At 37.3% G+C, this 12,457-nt stretch overlaps 1 protein-coding gene across 1 annotated transcript; it reads right to left on the bottom strand.

Annotated features, from left to right (window-relative positions):
- Nucleotides 1-5,367: 5,367 nt before the first annotated feature.
- LOC115819744 (class I histocompatibility antigen, F10 alpha chain-like) lies at nt 5,368-9,802 on the bottom strand. Its single transcript, XM_030783249.1, has 5 exons — nt 9,717-9,802; nt 9,045-9,320; nt 5,996-6,283; nt 5,615-5,725; nt 5,368-5,427 (listed from the first exon to the last, which is right to left on the bottom strand). Exons 1-5 carry the CDS (start codon nt 9,799-9,801, stop codon nt 5,405-5,407), a joined length of 783 nt encoding a protein of 260 aa, XP_030639109.1. The 5' UTR covers nt 9,802; the 3' UTR covers nt 5,368-5,404.
- Nucleotides 9,803-12,457: the final 2,655 nt, after the last annotated feature.

Here is a 12,457-nt window from a genome sequence, read left to right as displayed (position 1 = left end):
ATACATTTTCATGCTACAAATATCCTTTAGCCTACCGCTACTTGGTCAGACGTTTTTTGTTACTCCCGCCTCTCTAAAGAACGTCACGTATCAAACGCTGAACTGATTGGTTCTCGCGTGGTTTTTATTTGCATAGCCTCTGACGTCAGCGGTTCCAACTTTTGGGACCAGCAATTCTGTGGTGCCGTGCCGGTGCCAGCTTTTCGGCTCTGGCACCAGTATTTTGTCAGTGGAAAAGCGCGGGTGCCGGTGCTCGATCGGGCACCGGCACCGGCACCGCGGCAGTGGAAAAGGGGTATTTGTGTTGGAGCCCTCCGTTAGAAGAGCTGCACTAGCCCCCACCTCCACTGACTCATCTGGCAAGATACCCCTCACTCATTAATTTTCGAAGCCACTTATCCTAATTAGGGTCGTGGGGGGTGCTGGAGCCTATCCCAGCCCTCATAGGGTGAAAGGCAGGGAAACATGCTGGACAGGTTGCCAGTCCATTGCAGAGCACACTTAAGGGCAGTCTAGTTTCTCCAGTTCGCCGAATCTTTGGACTACGGGAGGAAACCCACGCAGACACAGGGAGAACATGCAAACTCCACACAGAAAGGACCCTGGCTGTCCAGCTGGGAACCGAACCTGGACCCTTCTTGCTGTGTAAGCTGTACCATATAGCCTAGGTGTGTCGTAGGCTATAGCCTACCATCTAGGTTTGTGTAAGTACAGTCTATGATGTTCGCACAACGACAAAATCATATAATGATGCATTTTTCAGAACTTATCCCTGTGGTTAATCTTGCAAAACTTAAATATATTAAAACATTATAAATATTACATTTAATAAACATGAGCATATTACATATCGCATTTTATAAACATGAGCATATTACCAGCGAGTCTCTGCTGACAAATAGCCATTTCTTACAAAAACTAACAACAACGTCCTCTTGAAATTTACACTTAGATTAACTCTTGAAAGAATAAATGAATCACACAAAGGTAGAATGAGTAACAATCACATACCGTGTGCACCTTCTGACCAGAAATTTAGGAGTCATTACAATCTTTTAATTTCACACCAACACTCTTCATTGGCAAGAATGCCTTATTCCGTGTGTAGCTCCCAATGGTTCTGGCAATATATGCATTTCCTCTCCAGTTAGTTAGCTTGGTCACATGACCACAGTATGTTGTCCATTTAACGTAACTTGCTAATTTGAACAGTAGGTGTCGCCACCACTAGAGACACTGAAAAATCAAAAGCCAAAACATTATTTACATATCACAATAAAACAAGCCATTTTTTCCGCAAAGGCATTCAAAAATATAGCTGCAAGCAGCAGTGGTTCAGAAGCACATAAGTATTAAATGTCAAAATACTCATTATGCCACCATTGCAATTTCATTGACACATAGCTCTTGTGTAATTTGATGTAGCGACTATTCCTCCACAATTCAGATAGGGCATACCGCAAAGGCCCTACAAGTGAAATTGTGCTTCAATTGAAGGTACGGTTTATAAGAAGATTTTTATGTGTAATTTTCACATATTAAAAATTGAGTTAAAAATGTGTGTGTTCAAGCGCTTGTGGGGTCTGTGTTTTTTGACGGATTTCAGAATGATTGATACAACGGTGAATGAAGTAGGCTCATTTGCATATCAATTTGTAAACTTGATTGGCTTTTGGCGCCCAACTTTTATGATTTAGCAGCTTCTTCCCTGCAATTTAGGTCAGCATTTGGATCAAGATGACATGTTTCAAATTTGACACAAATCGGCCCAACCATTCAGGAGAAGGTGTAATTTTTGCTGAAATCATAATTATGCAAATTAATTCAAAATCCAATATGGCGGACTTGAAAGGTTCATGAGGCAAAGTTGTTCCTTGTGATGAGGAGAACCTGTATACCAAGTTTCATGACTTTTCGTCAAATGGGTCAAGGGGGCTGAGCTTTTGAAAATGGTGATTTCAATCCAAGATGCCTGTCAGGTTCTGTGACCTATGGACGCCATATTGTACATAATTGTTCAGGAGATGACCCTCTACCATCATACCAAATTTGGTGACTTTTCGATGGATGGTTTTGGTTTATGGGCAAAATTGGAAAAGTTACGGAACAATAATAATAATAACAATAACGATAATAATAATATGAGTAAATACAAGAGGGTTCCAGCTGCACTTGGACCCCTAAATATTAAGAAACTAATACACTTTCCTGCGACAGCTACACATGTTGTTGCTGCAGAGTGCAGTCATCTTTGCCAGCGAATGCATGTGCAGAACGGATCGTGCTTCCGGGCACAGATGGTTCAGATTACTGGTAAAGTTGAGCAAGGAATTATGGGCTATGGGTCTGGCAGCCCCTACAACATCTTGTGTAATGTTTGCATTTTCTCTGCTACACTGACTCAGTATCGTCTAAAAGGCTCTCAGAGATTCTGGAAGGATTAAGGTGACCTGTCTGGCCACTGGTTTTTACCCACATCACATCAGCTTGACCCTCGTCAGAGATGGCCAGCCTTTGTCTGAAGGCCGGATTAGTGAAGGGATGCTATTGCCTAATACTGATGGAACCTATCAAGTGAGGAAGGGTCTGGATATTTGTGAAGAGGAACTAAGATCGAGACACAAATGGACCTGCGCTGTCACTCACCTCAGCCTGGACAACAAGCTTGGCATACCTTTTGATACTACACATCAGTTTGGTTAATAATATGAGGCACATCTCTGAGCTAGTAAAGATTTTGTTTCAACACACTGCTCTCAGGTTTGAATGCACTGTTACATACAAATATAATTCAAATTGATAATTATGTTACATAGAATTACACAGAATTATGTAAAACAATAGTGATCAAAAATGCATTTGAATATATATATATATATATATATATATATATATATATGTGCGTGTGTGTGTATACATACACACACACACACACACACACACATTTATATATATATATATACACACATACAAATTTTTTAAAGTCTCCCACCATTCAAATCGCTTTACTACTTACACATGCTGGAAAGAAAATTTGTCACTGTGTCATGCTCTAAGTTCTCACTCTCCCCCTCTGGTAGCCATTTTTAGCTAGGCATTCTCTAGGTATTCTTTTTTTCTATTCACTTAACTGTTCAATCACTGTGTCCATCTGTTTCTGTTAATCATGCCTTGTTTTCTGTTCTGTACAACAACCCCTGCCTTTTCTTTCTTCCTTTCTGAAATGTTGATGTAACCTAACCTGACTACCTTGATACATTTGAGTGCCACTAGTAAGTCTGAGTTATTTTGAATCCTTTATTTATTCTGTCTTTTTTCTGTTCTGTATTCCTGTGCCTTTGTTTACTGGGCTGCTCCTTCAATAAAACCAGATCAACTGCACATGAATTCAGCCTCTCATCTAATTTGTGACACTGTTGTCATTCAAAGTCCTACATGTAACTTCATTTTTAGTCCACTGTAACTTTTGTCTGCAAATTAAGATGATGACAGTGAAATCATTTAAATGTTCTGTTACCATTGCACAGGCTATTGCACATGAGGTAGAAGATAGAGTGTGCAACACCGAATAATTCAGTAGCTGCATCAATGATGTTAAGAGCAAATCTTTCATTAACATTAACTGATGTAATGGAGACATAGGTCAAAGTGTGTTGGAAACAGTTTTTATTGAGAAATAGCTTTGTCTCAGTTGCAGTAGAACTAAGGCAGTAATCAAGAAAAGTAATGAAAGAATGGCAATTTACTTTAAAAGAAAAGCCATACACAATATCAACATAGGTCAATGTACATACTATGCACAATGAGGAGAAATTGTGAGGATGAAAAAATGTCTAGATACTATTGTTTTATAAAAATTCCTCACTGTAAAGCAGCTTGCTGTTTCCCAAATGACTGATTTATAACTTGCTGTGTAGTATTCGATAGAAAGAACCCAGGATTCGTCTTGGCTGGCTGTAAAATCCTAGTAAACAAAGCATTAAATCAACACCTAAGCTGTTTTAACTAAATGATACAGTTACATTTCCAACATGTTCTTGTTCTTTTGGACCACATCTTCTGTGAAGTCATTTGAGCTACATAAGCTTTAAGTTGTGGGTTCTCCACCGAGATTGCTTTCTTCTGAACCTTGAAAGAGAGGAAAAAGTCAGTCTGGTTACGATGCACCGTATGTGCACATAAAACCGTAGCAGCCTTTTCAGTTGCTCAGGTTTTCACTGTCAGCTGAAATCTATTACATAAAATGCTTATTTTTATATCAGACACATTTACAGAGAAATAGAGTATTCAACAAAAATTGCTCTTAGAACATAATGTAACACACAGTGCATCGCTGTGTAATAATAAAGGGAAAGTAGTAAGAGAAGATTTCAGATTCAAAGAGTTGAGTAATCTATGTTCAATGTTTATGTTTTATGTTACGTTTGTACATGTCGTTCAAAACAGGGAATACAGAGACAGTATATTTAATTCTACCTATTAAAGGGAGAGTTCATGAATCAAAAAGGATTAAAGTCTGTGGTCTAAAATAATTATGTCTGTCTGTAAATAAAAAAAACAGTCATCAATATGATTAAGATGACTTTTTTTAGTGAAAACCACCTAGTTTGGTGGCATCAAAATGTATGCTTTGGGTTGACATTGTGGTCCAGGATTTGTAGCTTCTGTGGACCTGAAAAGCGTTGTCGTATCTTAAAAATGTAAAAATCAAACAGACTTGAATAATTTAAATCAGTGACAGATCACACACTTTCTGCGAAAAAGTCTCTGCAAAAATTGGGTATATCCTGCAATAGGATTAAAAAAAAATCTTTTTTACTTGAATTTGGGACACCAAAAGATGTAGGTGCAATTGCAGTCCTAACACAGGGACACCAAAAGATGTAGGTGTGATAGGATTAATAAATCAGTCTCATAAAATTTATTAACCATTAATTTGGGTGTTCAATATTTTATTAATTAAACAACCAAGATTAATGGGATAAGCTAGCTGTAACACTGTGCTACAGTCTTAGAGAGTATTGCAGTACTAATGTATTACAATTACACTACTAAATCCATAACACTCATGAACAACCAGGTTGGTGAAGGTAATTGGGAGTGCTTTGATGGCAGAGGTTGGCATTCAATGAATACTGTGGCAGAAACAGACAGGACAACAGTTTATTTCAATGATACTATTTATTAACACAATCAATACTACTTGGCAAACTAATACTGATATGGTGGAGCTGGAAAAGGCTGGAAAAGAGGGGTAGAGTTTGGAATTTTCCGCGGTTTTATGGCGAAAATTGCGTCATCACTGTATCTGGTATCTGCGGTAACCAATACCGTTACAGTGAAACTTGAGAAGATGGGTACAGATTACCCATGCGGTCAAGCAGGGAATTATGGGTAATATGTTCTACGGCCTGGCGACCCCTACACCTGGAATGTAATGGAACAACTAAATCAACAGATAGTCATGGGCATTGATACACAGAGTTTTTACAGAAAATGCCAAAATTCAAAACAAATTTGACAGAATGAATGAATTGTCTTCAACATTCAACAGCCCTTTTATGCTCATAATCAGCTTGCTTAGGCTTCATCTTTCTCTGCTTTTAATACATACCTGCGCATCTTCTCCATATGATGAAGCCAGCAACTGGTACTATCACCAGCACAAAGAGAACAACCAGAAAAGGCCACCAAATGGGCACCATGGAAGGATTTGCATCATGATCTGTCATGACGGGTAGAAGTTTTTAACACTTAAAGCATGAAATTTAGAACATCAAACACTTGTCGTCTTGAATGGTAGCCTTTGATAATTTCATCTGCACACACAGATATTCAATTCTCACACTGATTATTATATTGATATTAGTTAACTGGGATGATGACAAATGAAAATCAAGCATACTTTAATAATATTAAATCATGTCCAAAAGCTTTGGCATGAGAGAGATGTATATTCAGACTCAGATTTATTATCTATGCTAGCGTGAATTACCAAAAGCAATGTCCAGCTTGTTGTCCAGGCTTAGATGAACAACTGAACAAGAGTAGTTGTGTAGCCTAAATTCCTGTGCCTTGACCTCCAGACTCTTCCTCATCTGGTAGGTGTCATCTACATTTGGCAGCAGAATTCCTCCAGTAATTTGATCTTCAGACACAGACTGACCATCTCTGAGCAGAGTCAGGTTGATATGACGAGGGTAAAAACCGGTGGCTAAACAGGTCACTTGAATCCTTCCAGTGCCTGCAAGAGTCTTCTTCACAAGTCTGACTCTGGGTTTCACTTTGAACAAAGAGTAAACATATCACATTCATAAGAATCACAGTCAAGAAACACTGTATTGCTTGTATGTGTGCAAATGTTATGCCAATCGTAAATCATTACAAAAATGTATGTGGATCAATTGCAGAAGGAAAATCTATTTAATTTGTGACTCTTTCATACAGGCTTTTAATAAAACCACATTAGCTGTAATGACACTTATTTGCTTATTTTAATGTTGGGAGTGTCCTAAGAATTTCCATAGTTCCAAGAATTGCCTATAGTCGACTAATCATCGAATCGTGGCTTTTTTTTTCTTTTTTTTTTGCTCATTGTTCCATATTCTCATTTGCGACATTGGCTTCCATTTTTTTCCACACCTGACAAAAGAGCTGAAACACCCAATAAAACACTGTCTTCTTGACTTGGCATATGAATTCATTTTATAATAGGGCGTGTTCCATCCTTTTTCTCAAGTCGAATCCCTGCAAACTATAAATTACAGGAAATATGAAATAAACATTATTCGTTAAACGATTCCTTAACATTAACATAAGATGAGCATCTTAATGTCATGAAGTGCAGAACAACGTCAACGCAAAGTAGAATAAAATGTACCACAAGATTTTGAATTAAACAGAATGGGATAAACCTAATAAACAGCAAATAAATAACTGCAGAGAGCCAAATGTGCAAGCTTGCTGCCATGTCCAGGCACTGGTTGCATGACTTCCACATCTGTCATACGTTGCCCCGGCTCACCCTTGCTAATGTTCCTAAGATATTTTGATAAGTTATCAGGAGTGTATGTTTGGGTCATTCTTGTTAATTTCTGTTTATTTATTTATTTCGAATTAACTATTGAATTCTGCGCTGTTCCGAGCCTGTATCCGACTTCCGATTTTATGCTCAAATAGCCCTTGTATGCTCAAATGTACCCTGCTCCCTTGCAAGTCCGAAGAAAAACAAATGTGAGAAAGAGAGGGAGCCAGAGACAACAAGTGAGCATTTCGTCCCGGAGCATGTCACAGTCTTGAGTCACCTATTCACAAGCCCCATATAGCCAGAATGGAATGATCCTTGTTTCATAACCACATATTGCGAAGTTTCGGCTATGAGATTGGCAGCTGAATCAGGCTGCTTAGAGCGAATCATCGAATAGGCGACTATTTGTGGTCACCCCTAGTTAATGTAGAGATTTAGTTATATTCTAAATTTATTTATTGGCATGGCAAGACACAGGAACTGCCTTGCAGCCACACATTCCCTTGTCCAACTGCTATGAAAATATAATACTATCACATCACATAAAGATTATCCCGTTGGGCAAAATCACCATTATTAAAAAGACATTTATGATTAATTACAATGACATTATGTGAACAAAGTAAAAGATAAAGACACTGCCAGTTGTGTAAAAAATGTATGATGTTTGTCATATTGTTTTTAAAGTCTATAGGTAAATACTCTGAATATATGATTTAGTTAATTTAATTAAGTTTTCATTAAACCTACTCCAGGGCATTTTCAGAGAAAAACAGAGTACTTTTCTCCTATTTAATATGGTAGTTCAAACAGTGTTGAGTAATATGGTTATGTAGGGAAATGTATGTCCAGGTGCCACACTGGTAAAAGGCACTGTTCCTCCATGATGCGGTCGTAAATTCAAATATTACACTGTAAACCCGTATGTTCAAATAACTTAATCCTATTAAGTTGTGTAAACTTAAAATGACCTTAAGTTCTACTGACTCAAAAATTTTGAGTTGTTATAACACGTATCCAATATTTTATGCAAACTAAAAACTTCTGATTAATTTCAAATCATTTTTGGATTAAGTAATACAAACTCCAGATTATTATATCACTGTAATTTAAAATTTTGGTGTTCCGACGTCCAACGACAGCACCGCGGTGCATTGTGGGATGCTCACATTTACATTTGACCTAGCGAACTTTCTACAGTGACTGAAAAGAGTGCAGTCTTCATTACAACTACTTTGCATTTGGTGCAGTGATTGACTGACAAGCCAATGGTGCGATACTACCATCTGTGAGATAATGACTGAATGCCTCTAAGTCAGAATCTCGTGTTAATATAATAGGACAGCACTACAATGATTCCGGTTAGGCTGATGTTCATTACTGACGTGAGATTGCTGGCACTATCTCCTGGGGTGACTCGGGTGAAGTGAGCCTAGCGACGACAACAATCTGTCTCAGAGTTAGGATCTTTTATTCTTTCTTTTGTGATTTTAACTTAACCAGTGTGAGTTAGTTGAACTGACAAAACAGGGACCACAACATATTTTCCATTGTCACATAAAGTTGAGTACTACAAGTTCTCAGTTTATCAAGTATTCCCAACAAATATTTCAATTCTACATTACTTATCCTTAACAAGTTAATTTACTTAGTTTTCCTAATTCAACAGGTGTCCAAACTTTTTTCAGTAAAATCAACTAATCACATTTTACAGTGTAGTGTTACCGCAATCTGTATTGGGTACACTGTCCCTGCTGTCACACTGCACCAAGTCCTACTGTCAATGCAGTGCCTGCAGAGTTGCAGGTGAATCCAGTGGTCCAAGGAGACACATGAAAACTGGTACACACAAAATATTGGTGGTTCCTTTTGAATGTACCAAAGGATGCATGCATTAGCCCTCAATCTCAAAGACTGACTCGGAAGTCGCACAATGCTTTGAGCCTATGCACAGGACAGGACATTCCAAACTGGGAATGAAAAAGGGTTAAAAAACAAGAAGAATACTTTGACATACCTTTCTTCTTCACCCTGTTTTTCTCCTCTTCAAGGAACCTTTTTAAAGTTTTAATGCAGAAAGGATAATATACATACTTGGTATTCCATTTTGAAACTTCTAAATTAAGGCCATACACACCAAACCGCTCTATTTTAAACTGAAGACTGTCTGGTTCCATGTTTGTGCTCATTGTCCCAATTAATAAGCCATTGAATGAATCCCATCCTTTCATTTCTCCTGAATCAACAGTGTCCAACAACTCACACCCTACAATTCTTTGATAAACCTGAATTTCTGTAAAAAAAAAAAAAAAAAAGAGAGAGAAAGAAAGAAAGAAAAGAGAAAATAGTGAGGAATGATCAATACAAGATAATTTAATAATTAACAGCAATATGACACTGGAAAAATGTTGTTATACATGTTCTCCCTGTGCAATAATGTATTTGTTTTTTCATTATACTGGACAGAGTGAGTATGATGAACAAAGTCAGTTTACTGATCTTTTAAATAAGGTATGACTACCTGTTTTCTATGATCTGAATATGATTAGTTAAGATAGTTCTTGGTAAAAATGCAACTTAATTCAAACAGTCAGTCTGAAATGAACGTCAAGCAGCATTAACTATTCCCTCACTATAACAGTGCATATCATTGTTTTATGATCATAGTGGGCATTTGTGTTGTACTCACCATCAGTAGAATTACACTGTTCCTTTAGATATGGTGTTCTGATTTGTAAAGAACTGAACATATGATTAACTACCGTGTCATACATGTAGTTATCATCTGCTTCCGAATGACTGCGCATACGACGGATACACTTGTCCTCCACTGAGTAATGGTATATCACTTGTACATCGTCTAGCATCCACACCACACTGAATTGAGGAAACTGTGTCTCTCCAAGTATGTATGTTCCAAATAAATACAGAGAGTGAGAGCCTGTGTGTAGAAAAGAAGACAAAAAAGGGTGAGGCTTTTTTGAAAATGCTGTTGCCTCACAGGAATGCTGGATGTCAGAAAGGAAGAGTTTATTTTATTGCATCTCTTACATTTAATCTTGTATTTGCATATTCATTATCAATAGCCCTAATGTAAACTTTCCAGCACTATAAGCCATTACAAAAACAACTTTATTTCTGTCATAAAAGGAGAAGGAAGTGATTCACAGTCTTTGCCTTTCTATTATTTAAGACCCATGTCTGCTCGTATGGAGTATTTTGACTTAAAAAAAAAAAAAGAAAGAAAAGAAAAGAAAAAGGAAAAAAAAGGAAAAAGTTATTTGTGCCCATTCTAATCAAGTTCTTGAAAGTTTAATGCATGGTAATGTGGCATCCACTAATGTGTTGTCACATTTGTGTTTGTTTATTGTGTTGTTTTTGTATATGTGTTCCATTTTTAATATGAAATATATGAGTTGAAAAATTGGATTTCTTTCTTTAGTGTACTGTTTTCTAATCTTTAGCTGGTTGAACATGTCTGCCAAATTGTTCTCCAACAGTACGCACAGTACTTGTATTTGTGATGAGTGGTTTTCTCTCTTAACTGAAGTTTGCTTAAATTTTGTCTTTTTTTGTCTTTTTGTCTTAGGTTAGTAGTGTACACAGAAGGAAAAAATACATGTTGCTGATTGATTGATTGATTGAACACAAGTGGAACAAATAACCCACAATAAAGAAACAGGCATACAGATCAAACATGACTGTGATAAAACCAGGCTGGAGAAAAAGATATATAAATCAGAGTGGAATACATTCCAGATTCATTAGGAATAGCCATTGTTTTAACTGGCTATAAATCTAAGTTTAATGTGGACATCACATTGATAACTCTGTATTCCATACAATTCAACATATCCACACCAGGGAAAACTAGGGGAATTTATAGAAACACCCCCTTAATCCGCCGACAAAAAAACTTCAGTCCTACAATCTCCAAGCAGTGATTATGACTAGAGATGCATGGTTTGGGATTACATGTTGGATTAAAATAAATAAATAAATAACATTGAAAGTTTTCAATGTTTGTTATTTTTTCAGTCAAAATTGCACTTTGAGGAAGGGTACAGTACAGTAAAGAGTAAACCTACCTGGTCCTTATGTCATTGTGTGTTTCAAATTCACACAGAAAGAATGAACAACGCTGACTACACGGACCAACTCAGCTTTTGATATTTAAAACGTTCAAAACATCTTACCTGCATTTATTGCTGTGAAAACTGAAACAAAATACACAAATGCGAGTAATGCATTCATGTCGCTGAAGCTGTTCGACTTTCTAGTAGTAATATTCCAAAACCCAAGTTAAAATTTGAAAGTAGGCTAATGAAAAGCCTCTGATCATTTAGCAGTCGGCCAAACAGTTGCGTGTTCGTAGTAAAAAAAATACCAGAGCCCCCAAAATGACAGGAAAAGTATTTCTTTCTCTTTGCCTGCTCCACGCCTAGTTGTAGTGACAGGACGTTTGATACCGAGATGCTGCAGCTCGTTTCACTTTCGCAAAGTATACTGGTTTGCAAGTGTGTTGAAGCTAATATCAAATTGCCATTTACATGTGACTGATGACGGCCGAAGCTTCGTTCGTCACTGAAACACCGGAAAGGGTTTGACCGATTCGAGGTTTTGGCGCTGTCCCCGCAGCCTACCCTATAAGTTGGGGGGACGTGAAAGTATAAGTTATCGTTATTCATTAATTTTTTCTCTTTGAACCGATACACAAGCACATTCCCCAAACCTCCTTAGCGTGGTAAAGTTGGTTTTAGATTGGGATATTCGCTGGATATTCGGTTTTAAGCTTTCCTAAATTCGGACACGGCAAAACACTCCAGCTTAATTACATGTTCGAGGGCATGGACTGTACACTATAATGTGGTATGTGAGAAGCAAATAACAATTTTTGTTGTCACTATCGATTTTTATCCAAAAACAGCTTCACGACACTTTCATTATACCTCCAGTCGCTACGTCTGTGTAAGGGACCGTCTGCAAATTACACATTTCATGGATGTTCGCCTTCTGACATAACAGTAGGTTTTGAAATATTCACTACAAATGAGAATTTCCTGAAAAGTCAAATTACATGGAACTCAGAGCGATTCTTTTCCTCCCAGAAAAATATTCACAAAATCAACTGACCAATACACCTTTTCTCATTCTGATTGCTTACAGTACGTAACATACTACAAGTGAAAATTTGAGGAAGGTCAACTTATATGGAAGCAGGAGTCATTTATTCTTGAAAAATAGTCACTAAAAATCAACTACAATACTTTTTCTCATTATGAAAGCTGTAATAGTTTCCAGTTACAGTGTCTTGCTTACTACAGCTGAGATTTTTGAGAAAAGTCAACTTATATGGAAGCAGGAGTCATTTATTCCTGAAAAATATTCACTAAAAATCGACGACATGACTTTTTCTCATTCTGATCGCTG

This window comes from Chanos chanos, chromosome 1, assembly GCF_902362185.1.
Source record: "Chanos chanos chromosome 1, fChaCha1.1, whole genome shotgun sequence".
NCBI classification, from domain to species: domain Eukaryota; kingdom Metazoa; phylum Chordata; class Actinopteri; order Gonorynchiformes; family Chanidae; genus Chanos; species Chanos chanos.
The sequence above is the reverse complement of the archived record's forward strand: the minus strand, read 5'-3'. Positions and strand labels throughout refer to the sequence as shown.